Raw genomic sequence first — 21,249 nt, forward strand, 5'->3', positions numbered from 1 at the left:
CTAATTTTGCTTAGCATAATACCCTCTAGTTTCATCCACATAGTTGCAAATGGCAAGATTTCATTCTTTTTGATTGCTGAGTAATACTCCATTGTGTGTGTGTGTGTGTGTATACACCACATTTGGGCTCTTTCCATACTTTGACTATTGTCGATAGCGCTACTATAAACATTGGGGTGCATGTGCTCCTTTGAAACAGCATACCTGTATCCCTTGGGTAAATACCCAGTAGTGCAGTTGCTGGGTCATAAGGAAGTTCCATTTTTAATTTTTTGAAGAACCTCCATACTGTTTTCCAGAGTGGCTGCACCAGTTTACATTCCCACCAGCAGTGCGAAAGGGTTCCTCTTTCTCTGCATCCTCGCCAACATCTGTTGTTGCCTGAGTTGTTAATGTTAGCCATTCTGACAGGTGTGAAGTGGTATCTCATTGTGGTTTTGATTTGTATTTCTCTGATGATGAGTGATGTTGAGCATTTTTTCCATGTGCCTGTTTGCCATCTGGATATCTTCTTTGGAGAAGTGTCTGTTCATGTCTTTTGCCCATTTCTTCACTGGATTATTTGTTTTTTGGGTGTTGAGTTTGATTAAGTTCTTTATAACAAGCAGGCGTTTCTAAGAATAGCAGTTTCAGACCCATTATGCTCTTTCCTGCATAGATCTATTCCTAAGTATAACTGTGGATGGAATCCTTTTTTTGTTGTTGTTGTTATTTTCTATTTGACTATTTCTGGTGAGTAGGAATACATTAATTTTTTAAAGTTGATTTGATATTAGAAAACAGGCGTAATACCTTTTTTAAATTTTAATACCTTACCCATAGATTCTCTTAGATTTTCTAAATAAATAAAATAGTCATCATCTGCAAACACAGTTTCATCTCTTCGCATCAGTTATTTTGCCACTTAAAAATTTTTTTACTGTTTAGGACTTCCAGTACAATGCTGACAAGAAGCATCTCTGTTCTCTCTTAAATTACTTGAAATGCTGGGACAATATTTTAAAATTATTTTGTTAGGAAAAGAGTGGAAGGTATTAATAGTTGCTGTATCTGAGTAGTAGTATGTGAATCATTTTTATTGTCTTTTTCATACTTTTTGTATTTTCCAGATGTTCTGTCATGAACATGCATTACTTTTAAAATTAAAAACAAATATCCTGGGGCATCTGGGTGGCCTAGTCAGTTAAGTGTCTGACTCTTGATTTCGGCTTAGGTCATGATCTCATGGTTCTTGAGATCAAGCCCCGCATCAGGTTCTGGGCTGATAGTGTGGAGCCTGCTTGGGATTCTCTTGGCTCTCCTCTCTCTGCCCCTCCCCCACACTCTTTCAAAATAAATAAATGAACATTTAAAAAAATAAAATGAAAAACAATTTTATTAAAAAAATTTTTTTTCAGTGTTTACTTTTGAGAAACAGAGCCAAGGGAGGGGCAGAGACAGAGGGATACACAGCATCCAAAGCAGGCTCCAGGCTCTGAGCTCTCAGCACAGAGTCTGACGCTGAGCTTGAACTCACAAACTGTGCAATCATGACCTGAACTGAAGTTGGACACTTTAACCAACTGTCACCCAGGCACCCCACAAATTTTACTTTTAAATTGTCTCAAAATATTGTTTCCCCTTTTGAGATGTAAATTTGATAAACACATAAGTAGGTGGCTTCAGTGATTCAATAAAAATGAAATACTGTATTAGTATCTCTGTACTTGTGTAACCCTAAGTTGAACATGAACAAACTTTTGACCAAGAAGCTCAAGAAATAAAAGAGAATCAATTTTTGAGAGCAGTGGTATTCACGCATAGTGGGGACTGCCTCAATACAGTCGGAGCTCTCTGACCTTTAAGATCTGCCTTCTGCATATTTCAGTCCTTCTGTCCTTCTTAGGCAGGAGGTGCTGGCAGAAACAGCTAGACATACTATGGAATCTTTGACGCGTGTTTGCTGGTTGAAAGAATTCCTTCCGAGCCTCTGTTATAGTCACTGTTGCTATGGCTGGGACAGAGAATAGACCCTTTAATTAGCTCCCTTCATCCTTTCCAGCTCTGCGTCCAGCCAGGAGTTGGAGGGCCATATCCTTTCCTAAGTGTACAGGAAAAAGTTTGGGGAGGAAAGTGGAATTGGAGTTGGCACTCGAAGTGGAGAAGAAAGCATCCAAATCGTGGGGACGATCTGTCATCCGCAGGAAGCATGATCAGAGACTATGCGCAAACTTAAAATAGTCAGATGCAGTATTTCCCCTGGAATCTAACAGTTAATTTCCCTGGTTCCAAAGTTTACCATATAAAGACAGATTTCCATTGTATTCTTTTTCTCTTTATGTGACTGTAGATTCAGAGTTAATAAGTAAAGTTTGTTCCTTAGCACTGCAGCCTACATTACATACACCTTAGGGATTTTTGTATGTACATCAGGCTTTTCTCTGGAGGGATCCTCTTCCATCATGTTCTTTTTATCTCTTTCATTTTGATCCTGTGTCTTTCCAGTGTTTCCTATTTTAAAATGAACATTTTTTTTTTTAATTTTTTTTTTCAACGTTTATTTATTTTTGGGACAGAGAGAGACAGAGCATGAACGGGGGAGGGCCACAGAGAGAGGGAGACACAGAATCGGAAACAGGCTCCAGGCTCCGAGCCATCAGCCCAGAGCCTGACGCGGGGCTCGAACTCACGGACCGCGAGATCGTGACCTGGCTGAAGTCGGACGCTTAACCGACTGCGCCACCCAGGCGCCCCTAAAATGAACATGTTTATTGTTCATTGCTTATTTTGTACAGAAAACTTGTTTAAAATAATGTATTCTTGCTAAATTTATTTGGCTGTGGTTTTAATTATTCTCAAGGAATTCTGTTTATCCACTTAACAGGCAGGTCTCTAATTTGAACTGTTCTTTGTTAAAGATGTTTGAAATTAGAAATGTTACCCTAGCAAATATTATTCTAGTGGTTTTTGAGGTTTACTGTGTTGAAAAACTGACTTTAGGAGAGGTTGAGCAGGATGGCCCACCTTCTGCCTCCTGAATCAGATGCCCTGGAAGGCGGGACTCAGGCATTTGTATGTTTGAGCTCACTGGGTGTTTCTGATGTAGAAACGGAGTTTGAGAACCACTGCAACATTCACCTCCTTAAGTTATTAGCGACTTTATTTTAAATAACTAAAATCGAATTGTAGTTCGTATTTTATAAATTAGTTCCAAAACAACCCCGATAAACATCACTTAAATGATACCATGGTTATTCATAGACTTGAAGTGACATTTACATATTTGAAAATATTTTTTTAAATCTACATTAATAAGGGGCACCTGGGTGGCTCAGTCAGTTAAGCATCTGACTTCGGCTCAGGTCATGATGTTACAGTTCCTGAATTCGAACCTGAGTTGGGCTCTGTGCTGACAGGTCAGAGCCTGGAGCCTGCTTAGGATTCAGTGTCTCCCTCTATCTCTGCCCCAACCCCGCTTGCACTCTGTCTCTGTCTCTCAAAAATGAATAAATGTTAAAAAATTTTAAAAAATCTACATTAACAAAAGTTATCCTAGAGTTACTGTAATTTAAACAATTCTGATGCAGGAATAGATTAAAGGAGCAAAATAGAGTCTATGTATGTTCATACATATGAAAATTTATAATATCATAAAGATTGCTTATTGAATCAGTTGGATTATCGGATTATTGAAAAAATAGAGCTGGATGAATAATGAATAATGATTATACTAAAAGAATCTATTACTGCCAGATGACTCAAAGATTTAAAACCATGAAAGTTCCAGGGGCACCTGGGTGGCTCAGTCATTTGAGAGTCCAACTCTTGATTTCGGCTCAAGTTATGATCTCATGGTTTGTGAGTCTGAGCCCTGCGTCAGGCTCTGTGCTGATAGTGTGGAGCCTGCTCAGGATTATCTCTCTCTACCTCTTTCCTACTCATGCTCTCTCTCTCTCTCTCTCTCTCTCTCTCTCTCAAAATAATAAACTTAAAAATAAATAAATAAAATCATGAAAGTTTCAGAACAAAAAGACACAGATGAGTTAGTTGTATAAACTTGGAATGGGAAGACCTTTCTAAGCATGATAGAAATCTGAAAGCCATAATAGAAAAGATTAATAAATTTGAGAACATAAAAGTTAAATTTTCTAGATAGTTAAATAAGTTTTCTATATAGTTAAATATTCTATAAAAACGAAAAGAGAAATAAAACCAACCAAACAAAAAAAAGTGTAAAAATACCCAACAGGGAAAATATTTGTCATACATGAGACAGACAGAAGACTACTTTTTTAAGTTTCCTCAGTCTGTATGTTGCTTAAAAATTGCTGAATTTCAGGTGGTGGCAGATTGGTGGGAGAATTAGACACATATCTGTGCACACACATACACACACAAATGTGCATGCATACAAACTTACAGGTTCGCATTTAGTCAAGATTGTAAGCCCCTATGGAAAGGAGGTATTTTCTTAGAGCAGTTGTGGGTCAAAATCATGGTGTGGCTGTTGCATAGGCCCTCATTTTCCTACTTGCCTGTATAGTGGCTGCTGATGCTCTCCATGCAAATAAAGTCACCCTAGAGATGAGACAACAGCCAATTCCTGCTACATTTTGGCCACACCACCACCTTTCATACTGGGGCTTTGTAACACCCATCTGGGAAGAACTTAAATCATCTGTACTTTTCCTCTGAAGGAAATATTTATAAACACGGGGCCTTCCTGGTTTTGAACTTAAGTCGCATCAGCAGACTGGTCAAATCTGAAAGGAGAAAGCCGGGTCAGTGCCCAGGGATCCCCACAGATCCCTCAGAGCCACATCTCTGCCCTCAGCTCTCTTGTATCCAGGAGGGCAGTTTTCCACCCAAGCCCCACATAGCACAAGATAGGATAGGAAAACAGGCAGAAGACATGAATTGGCAGTTCACAGGAAAAGAAATATAAATATGTGGTGTACTAAATGCCTCACCTCAGTCATAATTAAAGAAAAAACAACTAAAACAAAAATGAGATGCCTTTTTCCCCTTAATCAGGTTGACAAAGATGGAGAAGTTCCATGGCATGTAGGGTTGTCAAGGTTGTGGAGGAACGAATCCCACACATGAACACTGATGCTGGGAGTGTACATTGTCACAATCCATTTGGAGGCAGTTCACGAGTACTGATGAAATTTCCAGTGTGTATGTTCCTTGGCCCAGAAATTTCACTTGTAGGAATTTTCCTTAAGGCTTTTCATACAAGTTCAGAAAGATATGTACAAGGATGGTTTTATAGTGTTTTTTTTTTTTTTTTTGGCAAAAAAAAAATTGAAACAAACTAATACTTCATCAAAAAGGGGCTGGTTAAATAAATTGTGGTCTATTTCTTGGTGGAAAACTGTGCAAAAATGAAAAAATAATAGGGTAGAGCCCTTTGTATTGATATGGAAAGAGTCAAGACACTGAGTGAAAACAATGAACCATGTATCAGAATGTGTAGAATGATTCTGTTTATGGGTAAAAAATGCATGTGTGTATGTGTGCACATATATGAACAGAATTTTTTTTTAATTTAATTTTTTTTTTAAATTTGCATCCCAACTAGTTAGCATATAGTGCAACACTGATTTCAGGAGATTTCCTTAGTGCCCCTTACCGATTTAGCCCATCCCCCCTCCCCCAACCCCTCCAGGAATCCTCAGTTTGTTCTCCATATTTATGAGTCTCTTCTGTTTTGTCCCCCTCCCTGTTTTTATATTATTTTTGTCTCCCTTCTCTTATGTTCATCTGTTTTGTCTCTTAAAGTCCTCATATGAGTGAAGTCATATGATTTTTGTGTTTCTCTGATGGACTAATTTCACTTAGCATAATACCCTCCTGTTCCATCCACATGGTTGCAAATGGCAAGATTTCATTCTTTTTGATTACTGAGTAATCCTCCATTGTGTGTGTGTGTGTATATACACCAACCACATCTTCTTTATCCATTCATCCGTCGATGGACATTTGGGTTCTTTCCATACTTTGGCTATTGTTGATAGTGCTGCTATAAACGTGGGGGTGCATGTCCCCCTTCGAAACAGCACACCTGTATCCTGTGGATAAATGCCTAGTAGTGCAATTGCTGGGTCATAGGGTAGTTCTATTTTTAGTTTTTTGAGGAACCTCCATCCTGTTTTCCAGAGTGGCTGCACCAGCTTGCATTCCCACCAACAATGCAAAAGAGATCTTCTTTCTCTGCATCCTCGCCAATATCTGTTGTTGCCTGAATTGTTAATGTTAGCCATTCTGACAGGTGTAAGGTAGTATCTCATTGTGGTTTTAATTTGTATTTCCCTGATGATGAGTGATGTTGAGCATTTTCTCATGTGTCAGTTGGCCATCTGGATGTCTTCTTTGGAGAAGTGTCTGTTCATGTCTTTTGCCCATTTCTTCACTGGATTATTTGTTTTTTGGGTGTTGAGTTTGATAAGTTCTTTATAGATTTTGGATACTAACCCTTTATCTGATATGTCTTTTGCAAATATCTTCTCCCATTCTGTCGGTTGCCTTTTAGTTTTGCTGATTGTTTCCTTCGCTGTGCAGAAGCTTTTTAGTTTGATGAGGTCCCAGTAGTTCGTTTTTGCTTTTGTTTCCCTTGTCTCTGGAGACGTGTTGAATAAGAAGTTGCTGTGGCCAAGATCAGAGAGGTTTTTGCCTGCTTTCTCCTTGAGGATTTTGATGGCTTCCTGTCTTACATTGAGGTCTTTCATACATTTTGAGTTTTTGTGTATGGTGTAAGAAAGTGGTCCAGGTTCATTCTTCTGCATGTCGCTGTCCAGTTTTCCCAGCACTACTTGCTAAAGAGACTGTCTTTATTCCATTGGATATTCTTTCCTGCTTTGTCAAAGATTAGTTGGCCATACGTTTGTGGGTCCATTTCTGGGTTCTCTATTCTATTCCATTGATCTGAGTGTCTGTTTTTGTGCCAGTACCATACTGTCTTGATGATGACGGCTTTGTAGTATAGCTTGAAGTCTGGGATTGTGATGCCTCCTGCTTTGGTTTTCTTTTTCAAGATTGCTTTGGCTATTCAGGGTCTTTTCCGGTTCCATACAAATTTTAGGATTGTTTGTTCTAGCTCTGTGAAGATGCTGGTGTTATTTTGATAGGGATTCCATTGAATATGTAGATTGCTTTGGATAGTATCGACATTTTAACAATATTTGTTCTCCCTATCCAGGAGCATGGAATCTTTTTCCATTTTTTTGTGTGTCTTCAATTTCTTTCATAAGCTTTCTATCATTTTCAGTGTATAGATTTTTCACCTCTTTGGTTAGATTTATTCCTAGGTATTTTATGGTTTTTTTGCGCAACTGTAAATGGGATCGATTCCTTGATTTCTCTTTCTGTTGCTTCATTGTTGGTGTATAGGAATGCAACCGATTTCTGTGCGTTGATTTTATATCCTGAAACTTTGCTGGATTTATGAATCAATTCTAGCAGTTTTTTAGTGGAATCTTTTGGGTTTTCCATATAGAGTATCATGTCATCTGCGAAGAGTGAAAGTTTGACTTCCTCCTGGCCGATTTGGATGCCTTTTGTTTCTTTGTGTTGTCTGACTGCAGAGGCTAAGATTTCCAATACTATGTTGAATAACAGTGGGGAGAGTGGACATCCCTGTCTTTTTCCTGACCTTAGGGGGAAAACTTTCAGTTTTTCCCCATTGAGGATGATATTAGCATTGGGTCATTCACATATGGCTTTTATGATCTCGAGGTAGTCTCCTTCTACCCCTACTTTCTTGAGGGTTTTTATCAGGAAAGGATGATGTATTTTGTCAAATTCTTTCTCTGCATCTATTAAGAGGATCTTATGGTTCTTGTCCTTTCTTTTATTGATGTGATGAATCATGTTAATTGTTTTGCGGATATTGAACCAGCCCTGCATCCCAGGTATAAATCCCACTTGGTCGTGGTGAATAATTTTTTTAATGTATTGTTGAATCCACTTGGCTAATATCTTGTTGAGGATTTTTGCATCCATGTTCATCAGGGATATTGGTCTATAGTTCTCCTTTTTAGTGGGGTCTCTGTCTGGTTTTGGAATCAAGGTAATGCTGGCTTCATAGAAAGAGTTTGGAAGTTTTCCTTCCGTTTCTATTTTTTGGAACATCTTCAAGAGAAAAGGTGTTAACTCTTCCTTAAATGTTTGGTAGAATTCCCCTGGAAAGCCATCTGGCCCTGGAGTCTGTTTTTTTGGGAGATTTTTGATTACTAATTCGATTTCTTACTGGTTATGGGTCTGTTCAAATTTTCTATTTCTTCCTGTTTCAATTTTGGTAGTGTATATGCTTCTAGGAATTTGTCCATTTCTTACAGATTGCCCATTTTATTGGCATATAATTGCTCATAATATTCTCTTGTTATTGTTTTTATTTCTGCTGTGTTGGTTGTGATCACTCCTCTTTTATTCTTGGTTTTATTTATTTGGGTCCTTTCCTTTTTCTTTTTGATCAAACTGGCTAATGGTTTATCAATTTTGTTAATTCTTTCAAAGAACCAGCTTCTGGTTTCATTGATCTGTTCTACTGTTTTTTTGGTTTCGATAGCATTAATTTCTGCTCTAATCTTTATTATTTCCTGTCTTCTGCTGGTGTTGGGTTTTATTTGCTGTTCTTTTTCCAGCTCTTTAAGGCATAAGGTTAGGTTGTGTATCTTTCTTCCTTCTTTAGGAAGGCCTGGATTGCTATATACTTTCCTCTTATGACTGCCTTTACTGCGTCCCAGAGGTTTTGGGTTGTGGTGTTATCATTTTCACTGGCTTCCATATACTTTTTAATTTCCTCTTTAACTTCTTGGTTAGCCCATTCGTTCTGTAGTAGCATGTTCTTCAGTCTCCAAGTATTTACCACCTTTCCAAATTTTTTCTTGTGGTTGATTTTGAGTTTCATAGCGTTGTGGTCTGCAAATATGCATGGTATGATCTTGATCATTTTGTACTTACTTAGGGCTGATTTGTGTCCCAGTATATGGTCTATTCTGGAGAATGTTCCATGTGCACTGGAGAAGAATGTATATTCTGCTGCTTTAGGATGAAATGTTCTGAATATATCTGTTAAGTCCATCTGGTCCAGTGTGTCATTCAAAGCGATTATTTCCTTGTTGATTTAAAAAAAAAATTTTTTTTAACATTTATTCATTTTTGAGAGTGAGAGAGACAGAGCATGAGCGTGGGGAGGGGCAGAGAGAGAGGGAGACACACAATCCAAAGCAGGCTCCAGGCTCTGAGCTGTCAGCACAGGGCCCGATGCAGAGCTCGAACTCACGGACTGTGAGATCATGACCTGAGCTGAAGTCAGACGCTCAACTGACTGAGCCACCCAGGCACCCCTCCTTGTTGATATTTTGATTAGATGATCTGTCCATTGCTGTGAGTGGGGTGTTGAGGTCTCCTACCATTATGGTATTACTATCGATGAGTTTCTTTATGTTTGTGATTGATTTATATATTTGGCTGCTCCCACATATATATATGTGTGCACATATATGAACAGAATTTCTTGAAAAATACTCAAGAAACTATTCACAGAACCTCTGTGACTGGATTTGGGGAGGGGACTTTTACAACTTTTTGCGATGTTTACATTTATTTAGCATAAACACATATTTTACAATAACACATTTGACTACATATGAGACTGCCAAAAAAAATAGTTTCAGTCTAAAACTCCTCAAGATTACATAAATTAATTATGTGCCCATCAATCAAGTGTACAAACACTCCCAAATAATTTTATAGGACTAATTTTAGAGAACTGAAAGTCTTGAAACAATTATCCATTCAGGCTGGAGTCTTTTTGCATTGGACTGAATTGTGTCCCTCCCAAATTACTATGTTGAAGCTCTAACCCCCAGTGTGATGGCAGAGTTGAGGCCTTTTGAGATAATTAGGTTTAGAGGTGGTTGTGAGGCTGGGGCTCTGATGGTAGGATTAATGCCCTTGAATGAAGAGACACCAGAGTGTGCTGGTGCTAGTTCTGTCTCCCTTCCTCTCTGTCATATGAGGACACAGTGAGAAGGTGACCCTCTATAAGCCAGTAAGAGAGTCCTCACTAGATTCCTGCCATACTGGCATCTTGATCTTGGACTTATAGCCTCCAAATCTGTGGGAAAATAAATTTCTGTTGATTAAGCCACCTAGTCTATGGTATTTTGTCATAGCAGCCCAAGCAGACTGATACACCAACTTTGGCAGCTCTAACACTGAAGCCCTGCACTGTGGGATGTTGTTACCCCAGAAACCAGAAAAGTCATGTTCATGGGGCCCATGTCTCATGGGGCCATTAAATTCAGTGGTCAGGTTGCTGCCTAGGTGTGGAGATTCTTCTTTGGAAGGATAGCATCTTAATCTGCTCAGGCTGTTGTAACAAAATACCATAAACTGGGTGGCTTAAAGAACATAAATTTATTTCTCACAATTCTGGAGGCTGGAAAGTCTAAGATCAAGGTGCTGGCCAATTCATTTCCTGGGGAGGGCTCTTTTCCTGTTCTATAGACAAACTCCTTCTTTCTACATCCTTACATGGTGGGGAGAGAGATCATCTCTTTGATGTCTCTTCTTTAAGGGCTTCAGCCTTATGATCTAAATACCTCCCAAAGACTCTATTCCAAATACTATCACCTTGGAGAATATGAATATGAATTTAGGGGGGACAGAAACATTCAGTCTATAGGAAGGAAGGATTTGGTGTGTGTGCGGGGGTGAGGAGTGAGGTGCTTTCAATGTCATGTGTTCTTTCAAGTCTTACAAGGCTTTTGTTTTACCAAAAAGTAGAAAATACACTTCTAATGAAAGTCTTTATTATTCATGCTTTTCAATGGGTTCTTATATTCCTAAAATATTAAAGGATATTTGGAATAGCTGCACGTAAAAGCAGTGTAAAATACAGGAGAGAATGACCTCACAACTAATGAATATATCAACAGCCTTGTGTTTTGAAAAAAAAAAAAATTTAGTTATTTTTTTAGCTACAAACAATGAATGAAAACGCCTCTTCTCTTAAAGAACTAAATCCTGGCAGGACTTTGAATAAGAATTTCAAATATAAAGTATGGGAACAGATATACATCCAGAATGAGTTTGGATCAACTCAGAAATGTTTTACTGGGGTTTTATGGAACTAATCAATATCACCCCCCTTCATCACTCCAAGTGATAGATACAAGATTCAGAAAAATGGAAGATAAACCATTAACTTTATTACTGATAACAGCAGAATTGGAGCATGTGGCTTTAGATGTGTGACCAAAAGGACTTGATAGTCTCTGAGTTAGACAGCCTTATCCACCCAGACATGACTGTGCAACCTGCAGAACTTCTGTCCCTGAGAGAGCCCCCTCCACCTGGCAGGGAAGAACAGAGGGGCATGTGACAGGCAGGTTGGCTTCCGAAGAGGTCCAGAAGGGGCTGAGACAAGCATGCTGAGTTTGCCTTCTGGGAATGAGTGAGTAGGAGTGGGAAGAAAGGCCTCAAATATTTTAATATCAATATTTCTCAAAGTGTGGCCCAGGGATTCCCAGGGATCCCCAAGACCCTGTCAGAGGGTCCACAAGGTCAAAACTGGTTTCATGTTGCTAAATATTGATGATATTGGTGATAATGGATGTCATTTTTTGATACTGAATAACAAAATGCATTTAATCTCTGTACCGTCCCCTCAGCTGTGCTGTGAACCTGAAACTGCTCTAAAAATAATAAAGTCCTGAAATAAAAAACCATACTGAGGTCCACAGAGGTTAAAAAAAATTCTGTGTAATAAGAAAGCATTGTGTGGTGCTTGCTTCTCACAATAAAATATGTTATGATAAAATCTAACAAAAGATAGGAGTTGTCATCTGATAAGAATGAGTGAGAGGTTCCCACAATGAGTGTCATATAAATTGAGAGGCAGAAAGAGTTATGTGAAGTGAGGGCCTTAGGGATATCTCCATGAGGGCTGTGGAGCCTGCACTGGCCTTGAAGGTGGATTTGAGAGCTAAGACAGTAATAACATTAAATGCATTGATTTATGATTATCAGGGGGACTCCCGGTCTCTCTGCTACCGCTCTTCTCCCCTTTTGTGTCCCCTGTGTGTAGCCACCAAGTTATTCTTTAAAAATGTAAATACAACCATGTTGCTTCTTGGTTCCATCCTTCCTTCCCTCTCTCTTCGCCTCTATTCACATCCGTTAGACTTGCCTGACATTATATTACCTATTTGTTCATTTGCTTCTCTTCCTACCCACTGTAACCTTGAGGATAGCAAGTTTATCTTTTTGTTTGCATTGTGTCCTCAGGGCCTAGAACAGAGTCTGGCACATAATAGGCTCTCGATATTTGTTGAATCAAGTAAAATAAATCAGCCAGAAAAAAAAAATTTTTTTTCTCAGCAATAAAGTATCACTCTTCTTCTTGATGGAGAATAGGAAATGAACAATATTTCATCAGCAGCTGAATACTACAAAGAAGTTTTGAAACAGGACAATACTCATGTGGAAGCCATTGCATGCATTGGAAGCAACCACTTTTATTCTGATCAACCAGAAATAGCTCTCCGGTTTTACAGGTGTGCTTTACAGTCTTTTTGTAGAACTCCTTTCCTGTGAAATACTGGTGAAACTATAATGGAATGAAAATGTAGACAGGTAATGCATAGACCACGTCTATAGGAGACTAAAAGTTCAAGCACCCAGATGTTTGATGAGCATTAAAGGGACATCTAATAATTTGAACATGCTCAGATATTGGCATCTTGCAGAAACATACCTGGATAATTGAGTTTTTAACACCATAGCATTGTATGAATCAGCCACCCACTGCTTCCATTAATCCCACCACATACAATATAAAGGCCCCGAAGCTGAAATAGTGACAAGATTTGCAAAGAGCAGTGGATGCCAGCTTCTGAGCTCTGATGAGGACCTGAAACAGGTTCCCCTCTTCTGTGAAGTGTTGCCAACTCTTGTCCAAATGATTTTTCAAAGTCTAAATATGTTCTTATCTCTGGTTCTCTTTTGAGAACATCCTTATTTCATCCTACAGATGGTTTCTGAGATTAATTTTTAAATTTTGATTTTCTCTTCCACCCCTAGGTAATATACCAGGAGATAACTGGCAGCTGACGAGAGTTCTTTCCAAATATATGTTAGAAGCATTAAATATAAAATGAATGCTGCCTTAGGCATATGCAGCTGACTCTACACCTCCATCCCCCAAATGGGTCATGGATTTTCCTCAGGGCATCTGGGGTGGATTCTCCTTGGCTTATTTGAACTCTAGTGTCCATTGTCCTTTGGGATTAATGATGCATAGAAGCAAATGGGTTTTTTGAGCCCTAGCATGAAAGCTAAGTGAATAATGTAGGGATCCACTGATGGTCTTGTCTTCCTCGATGGAAGCTCATCAGAAGGTCCCTAAGACACAGCTGAATGATGAAGTACAGATAACCAAAACCAAGATTCAATTCAGCTGAAAACTTGGGGGTAAATCCTAAACACAGCTCTTAAATTAGATTAGAGGTATTAGGGGTTTACTAATTGTCACCAAAACTTTATGAAGCAAAATGCTTTGGGTTTTCCTTTAGGTCACTCTTTTGTATTTTGGTTCTCTAACAGAGCTTTTGGAGGAAAAAAACTCATGTATGTTGCTTCAGACTTTGTCCTCTGGACATACTTCCCGTGACTAGTACCATTAAAAAAGACACACTTTTGTATTTGCGGAATGTTTTTTCATTTACTATAATGCTTTCTATTTCTGTTCCTTGGGCATGGTAAAAATTATAAAACATTCATTTCTAACTTTGTAAAAAAAATAGGTCTTAATATTTATCAAGTTGGTCTGACACCAATATATGCTCTTTTTCAAAAAGGCGGCTCCTGCAGATGGGTGTCTATAACTGCCAGCTTTTTAACAATCTGGGACTCTGCTGCTTCTATGCCCAGCAGTATGATATGACTCTGACCTCATTTGAACGTGCCCTTGCTCTGGCTGAAAACGAGGAAGAGGCAGCTGATGTCTGGTACAACTTGGGACATGTGGCTGTGGTAGGTTTTTTCTCTCTAATATTATTTCCGGTGTAGAAAAGGTAGCCATAAATTAGTTTGAAGACATTTTCAGATACCATCAATCCAGGTTTGGTTATGGGCTTGTGTAGCAATGTAGCGATTTCTCAGGGTCACCAGAACTCATTTTATTTTCTCAAGTGAAATCCTCTTACCTACAATTCACACTTGATTATGATCGGTACTTGTTGCTTGGTAGCAGCAAAGACTCACGTGAGGAAAGAAGGGAGGAAGCGTGTGGATCCGCGGGTGCGAATACAAGCTTTTTTTTCTTCGTTTTTTTTTTTTTTTTATACGAAATTTATTGTCAAATTGGTTTCCATACCACACCCAGTGCTCCTCCCAACGGGTATGCTTTTCTTTTCAAGGGCATCGGAGATACGAATTTGGCCCATCAGTGCTTCAGGCTCGCTCTGGTCAACAACAATAACCACGCTGAGGCCTACAACAACCTGGCCGTGCTGGAGATGCGGAAGGGCCACGTGGAGCAGGTCAGTGAACTACAGTGGCTCAGTGGCTAACCCGGTTTCTCCACAGAAACGTCGTCAGGGGTAGCTATCTTTACATGCTATAGTTTATAAAAATGAGCTCTAGAGGCTCACTGGCCTGGATTTGAATCCCAGCTCTGTCACATTAGTGATGTGACCTTGGACAAGTTACTTAACCTTTCTGGTTTTTTCTTAACCTTTGGTTTTGTCAGGACAAACCTGCATCGCCCCAAGTCTTCCCTGTCTTAGTGAACTGTGACACAATTCGCAGTCCCCCATCCACCAGCTGGGTGCTCAAACCAAAATCCTAAGAGCCAACCTTGAAAGCGCTCAGTTCCTGCCACCTCACCCCATCATGTCTGGCAAGCCCTGTCAGTTCTTTCTCCAGGTCACATCCCAGATGTGGCCACTTTTCTCCACCACTGCCACCCTTCTCCAAACTGTAGTCCTCTCCTGCCTGAACTCTACTACAGGAGTCTCCTAGCTGCTCTTTTGGTCTCTGCTTGCATCAGCAAGTAATTGTACCCTATAACACATCCTCCTCACGACGGCTGAAGGGATTTTTGTTTTTAAACAAGAAAGATTTGGGGGCACCTGGGTGGCTCAGTCAGTTAAGCATCCGACTTTTGATGTCAGCTCAGGTCTTGATCTCAGGGTTGTGAGCTCAAGCCCCGTGTTGGGCTCTGCACTGGGCATGAAGCCTACTTAAAAAAAAATCAAATAAAACAATAATTTTCTACTACTTTGCTCAGCATCCTCCAAATGCTTTCCTTTTTGCTTGGAATGAAATATGGATTCAAACCTTGGCCTACAGGGCCCGCATCATCTGGCCTCTGGCTCTCTGTCAGACCACATGTTTTGTTACTTCTCCCTTCCTGCCAACTCTCAGACTTCTGGACACATCCAGAAGTCTGCTCTGCACATACGCTGTGCCTGTTCTTACTTTACGGCCTTTGGAATGTTCTTCTTTCAGATCCTGCGGCAACTTTTTCTTCTTTTTGTCATTTGAGTCTTAGCTTAATTGCCACCTCCCTACAAAGGTCATTTCAAACATCGGTTTAAAGGAGCCCTCCGCCACTGTCACATCTCGTACTATTTTTTCCTTCACAGTACTTATTTTATCAAATATGTTCATATGTATATGTAACGTGGCATGGCAGCCACATGAAAATAGGGACCTTGTTTCTCTTCCAGCTGCCAGATGTTCAACATCAAAAACAGTGTCTGGCAGGTGGTAGGTGCTGGGCCAGTATTTGTGAAATGAATGAACAGTATATAAAATGGGGTTAATAACAGAACCTGCAGGTGTTTGGGGAGGATTCGCCGGTTATGCACGTAAAGCACTTGGCTTGGTAGCATAGTATTGAGCACGGGGCAGACGCTTAAAAAATCACTTTATCATAAAAAAGAAGTTTAAACGGCTAAATACACTTATACAGTACTAGTGACAATCGAGGATAGATAAGTATTGTATTCCGAACTTTAGAGATGAAGAAACAGGGACTCCAGGAGGTAAGTGACATAGTGAACACCATGGCAGGAATGTTAACCTCTAACCTGGTCTCCTAAGTACAGCGATAAACTTGTAACAAAACAAGGAAATGAACATCCTTGGACATTACCTTTATGTCATCAGTTCCCCCAAATAAGACAGATTTGTATTTTATAAACAAAAACTAACTACAGATGACTCTTGAACAACACAGGATTAGGGGTGCTGACCCCTTCATGTAGCTGAAAATTCAAGTTTTACTTTTGACCTTCCCCCAAAACTTAACTAAGAACCCACTGTTGACTAGAAGCCTTACCAAGAACGTACACAGTCCATCAACACATTGTCTTGTATGTTATATGTACTATATGTTATCTTGTGTGTTATATATATGTATATTTTGTATGTTACATGTAGTCTACAGTAGAGTAAGCTAGAGAAAAGAAAATGTTATTCAGAAAATCATAAGGGAGAGAACACACATTAATAGTACTGTCCTGTATGTATTGGAAAAATCCACATGCAAGTGGACCCATGCAGTTCAAACCCGTGTTGTTCCAGGGTCAACTGTACTCCAAATGGGAACTTATTCTGCCATGGAACTTGACCTATCTCCATATGAAGCAAGTGCTTTTGTGATTTTTCTCTGTCCCCATGTCAGTGATCTTTGTTTCCTACTTATTACAGTTTCTCTAGTATTCAACCAATTTGAAATGTTTTGGTGAAAGATTTCATGCTGCTAACCCCTATTTTATTACTAAAAATTATACATCAATTGAAAGAAAAATAGCTAATCATAAAACAAACAAACAAATCAATATCTACCATCCCATGTGTTACTTTCCATTAAAAAAAAAAAAAAGGTGCACAATTTGTCCACAGGTCATGGATGGAGGTTTTGGGTTTAGTTACACGTTGGAGGGATATTCAGCAGTGTGGAAGGGGGAGTCTGTGGTTCTAACAATGAATGTGTGAGCATCTGTTGTCTATCAGTGGTCCCTGCAATGTATGATCGTTTGAGCCTGTAGGGGATGAAAAACGATGCAAATTTTGCTTCTTGAGTACATGAGATGACAGAGAGCTTGTCATTTTCAGTTGCACTCACTTGTTACTGTGAGGTCAACAGTGTATTAAATGCTCATCACCATTCTCCAGCACAGAACTTGGGGCTTAGAAATTTACTATTTTTTTTTTAATTGTTTTTTGTAGCATCAGAGAACGAGTCATTAGAAGCCTAAGAAATCAATCAACAGCAATAAAACTAGAATAAGCCTTTTTTTTGCATTGAGAAGATTGTCTTTTCATTTGTCGTATTAAAATATGAACTTTACAAGAACAATGATTCTTGACTTTATAACTACTCTTAATTTTCTTCATATTTTGAAGCAATTTTATTATTAATATAATTTTGGCAAGATATAAGTATTGTATTTCGGTAAGTTGTGTTTCATGAGGCGTGTCATCTGTATTTATCACAGGATCATGTTTATTAAGGTCCTATCTTGGATAAAAGACTCTTTTACCAAAAACAAAACCAAAAAACAAAAAAACCCATAATTACAAATATAGTGCTGATAGATGTTCATGTATCCTTGGTTTTCTTTTCTTTCCTTTTTTTCTTTTTTTAAATACAGGCAAGAGCACTGTTACAAACTGCCTCATCCTTAGCACCCCATATGTACGAGCCACATTTTAATTTTGCAACGGTCTCTGATAAGGTATTTTCTTTCTTTATCAATTCCTCATCTGATCTGTTTCTTTTTCTTGGTTTTTAAAATACAGATAAGGAAATTCTAACGTTTTGAAAGAAGCGATTTTTTTAAACATTATATACACATGTCTTTCACTTGAAGGGATAGTTTGATACACTGTAAAGAAATTTATCACTGGATATGGACTAAACTTAATATTGTAGATTGCATTATAGATGATCTGTTATAGATTACAGAATTATTTTATTTTTAAAATATGATATTTAGTCATGAAAAAATACTCATTAAGTAACGCCTGGTTGAGGAAGGATTTAGTAATTGGCTTTTATTGCAAAGAAATCCTGTCTGTCATTATTGCTATAAAATTAGGGATATGGGTGAACAATGTGGGGAAAATACAACTGTTAATACTGTGTTACAAGTCAGTTAATAACCAAGAGCTAAAAGGAGCACCGTTTCCAATAACAAGAGGAAAAACAGATAAAAAGTATCTGATAAGTTTTACTTGGAAATCTTTCTTTTTAACATGGAAGAAAGGTGAGTTTCAAGGGTAAGGAAATGGCTAAAAATATTTGCTGTGTAAAGACTCTTTATAGACCAGAAGACATTATAAAAATGTCATTTTTTATAGCACGAACATCAAGCTATCCTAACTTGCATTTCTGCTTGGAAATAAGTTGTCATTTTCTTAAACATTATTTTTTTAAGTTTATTTATTTTGAGAGGGAGGGAGGGGCAGAGAGAGAGAGAGGGAAAGAGAGAATCCTGAGCATGCTCTGTGCTTGAACTTACGAACTGTGAGATCAAGACCTGAGCCGAGATCCAGAGTCAGATGCTTAACCGACTGAGCCACCCAGGCGCCCCATAGAAGTCGTCATTTTTGAGTGCTCGTAAGTGCTAGCCCCTGTTCCAGGTGCTCCTATACACCATCTCGAGTTCTCCCAACAACCCTGCCACGTACATTTCCCTCACCTTCCTGACTCGTGTTTTTATACAACTGTTGGTTCATTTACTGAACTTCTACTATGTATCAGGCACTGTTGTAGGCACAGGATGTTAGTGAATAAAACAAAACGTCTACTTCATGCAGCTTACATTCTAACGGAACCCAGGGCTGCTTGAGCTTAAAAGACTCCCCTGGAGTCACATGGCCATGGCACGTTCAGAATTTGTATCCAGACCCCAACGATGCCCAGGTGTTTTCCACTGCACTGCACTGTGCTGCCACTTAGTTAAACCACAAAGGGTTGATACCTTCCTTTCCCATATCACATTTTAATAATCTATAACTCAAATGAGAGATTTCTTTACACAGAAGGCTATACTTTCTGTAAGAGAAAATGGTATGTTAAAAAGAAATGCTATGATTTTTTTAAAAAAGAAACTCATGTTTTTAAAATTTTTTTTTTCAACGTTTATTTATTTTTGGGACAGAGAGAGACAGAGCATGAACGGGGGAGGGGCACAGAGAGAGGGAGACACAGAATCGGAAACAGGCTCCAAGCTCTGAGCTGTCAGCACAGAGCCCGACGCGGGGCTCGAACTCACATACCGCGAGATCGTGACCTGGCTGAAGTCGGACGCTTAACCGACTGCGCCACCCAGGCGCCCCGAAACTCATGTTTTTAATATGCGTTATATGTTTCAAAAAAAAAAAAAAAAACCCTGCCAGATTTGAATTATCTAGGTTTGTGTGTGCACACGCTAAAAAATTCTCACTTTTTTATGAACGCATGCATGAATCTAGGTCTATTCAGATGGATCCAGATACTGTGTGTGCTTTTCTTTGGGACTGGACTTTAACACAAAAGTGTATTGAAAATCAGAGACAACTGATTACTTAAAAACTTCTAAAACCCCCACATCACTGGCACCCTTTAAAACCTCCCTGAGCATGTTATTGTATCTTTTTTTTTTTAAGGTTTATTTAGAGAGAGAGAGAGAGAGAGAGAGAGAGAGAGAGAATGCAGGTGCACATGGGGGAGGGTCAGGGAGAGAAGTAGTGAGAGAGAGAGAGAGAGAGAGAGAGAGAGAGAGAGAGAATCCCAAGCAGGCTCCGTGCCATCAGTGCAGAGACCAGGGCGGAGCTCCGACCCAGGAACTGTTGAGATCATGAGCTAAGTGAAATCAAGAGTCTCACACTTAACTGACTAAGCCACCCTAGTGCCCATTATTGTATCTTATATATAATAGTTTTTGCTTGAATTTTCTGTCTAAAAGATTATGCCCGAGGGGCACCTGGGTAGCTCAGTCAGGTGAGCATCCAACTCTTGATTTCAGCTCAGGTCATGATGTCACAGTTTGTGAGTTCCTGCAGCCCCCGGTCAGGCTCTGCGCTGATGGTGTGGGGCCTGCTTAGGATTCTCTCTCCTTCTTGCTCTGCCCCTCCCCTGCTCACACGGTCTCTCTCTCTCTCTCTCTGAAAATAAATAAACTTAAAAAAAGAAGATAATGCCCTAGCCAAAATTTGTCTTTGTGGCACATTACAAATCGTTGTCCTAAGACATTCTGAAACACTATAGAGCTGGGTGTTGTAGTATGCAAATGTTATTTTATTTTTATAACACTGTCTGTGATAGGAAACGAAAACACAGGCTTATGAATTCATAACTAGACCGCTGTAATGGAGCAGAATTTATATGATTGGTTATTTTATATTTCTCACATTTTACAAGACTGAATTGTAATCTAGGTGAAAGGGTTCTAGAATCAAAGAGCATAATCGAGCGATTTACCCTTAAGACCCCTTTGATTTTCTACAGTGTACAGATAGCACATCTTTTTTTGACTTTCTTACTCATTTTTTTCTGGTCTTATTCTGGTATTTCTTACAGATTGGAGATCTCCAGAGAAGCTATGTTGCTGCTCAGAAATCTGAAGCAGCATTTCCAGATCATGTGGATACCCAACATTTAATTAAACAGTTAAAGCAGCATTTTGCTATGCTCTGATTGTCCCTGAGACCAAGTATATTCTTACGATGGGGCATTGCACAAGGGAAAAAGTAGTGTGCTTGTATGTATAGGATATACACGCCATGCTTGATATTAGTAAGATGGCATATGGGGGTTTGCACAAGAATGCGTAATGAACACTTTATAATAACAACTTTCTAAGACAGGATGTGCTATTTGTAAGTAGATCGTGAAAACTTTTCCCACATTATATGGTACGTGTTTGTTTATAATGTTTCTGAAACATTTTCACGAATTTCCTCAAATTTTTATTAATGCACATTTTTAATGTCCCTGACCTGGCCATTAGCTAGCATGTGGCTTTAGAGGTCCGAAACCTGCTATAAAAATTCTACTTTTATGGCTAAAAATGTGTATATATATTCCAGTTAGAGAGTTTACTTAGAGCTTAAAATTGTATTTAAAACTCTTTATCAAATGCTTTGTAAGACACTATACATTTTATGTATTATGCTTTAAAATAAATCAGTGTGTAAAACACCATCATTCTGTCATTTTCCATGATTTTTTATTTTAGTTATCTCAGAAAAAAACAAGTTTTT

The 21,249-nt window shown here is 38.9% G+C and overlaps 1 protein-coding gene across 2 annotated transcripts in view; it reads left to right on the top strand.

Annotated features, from left to right (window-relative positions):
- Positions 1-21,191, top strand: part of TTC8 (tetratricopeptide repeat domain 8) — a 59,274-nt gene extending 38,083 nt beyond the window's left edge. For both annotated transcript variants that reach the window (XM_030319757.2, XM_030319758.1), the window contains 5 exons: positions 12,406-12,545; positions 13,848-14,022; positions 14,409-14,531; positions 17,655-17,738; positions 20,567-21,191. In XM_030319757.2, coding sequence (XP_030175617.1) covers positions 12,406-12,545; positions 13,848-14,022; positions 14,409-14,531; positions 17,655-17,738; positions 20,567-20,683 — 639 coding nt within the window. In that variant the 3' untranslated portion in view covers positions 20,684-21,191. The remainder of the gene's footprint in view (positions 1-12,405; positions 12,546-13,847; positions 14,023-14,408; positions 14,532-17,654; positions 17,739-20,566) is intronic.
- The last annotated feature ends 58 nt before the right edge of the window (positions 21,192-21,249 follow it).

Source organism: Lynx canadensis, chromosome B3, assembly GCF_007474595.2.
Source record: "Lynx canadensis isolate LIC74 chromosome B3, mLynCan4.pri.v2, whole genome shotgun sequence".
NCBI classification, from domain to species: domain Eukaryota; kingdom Metazoa; phylum Chordata; class Mammalia; order Carnivora; family Felidae; genus Lynx; species Lynx canadensis.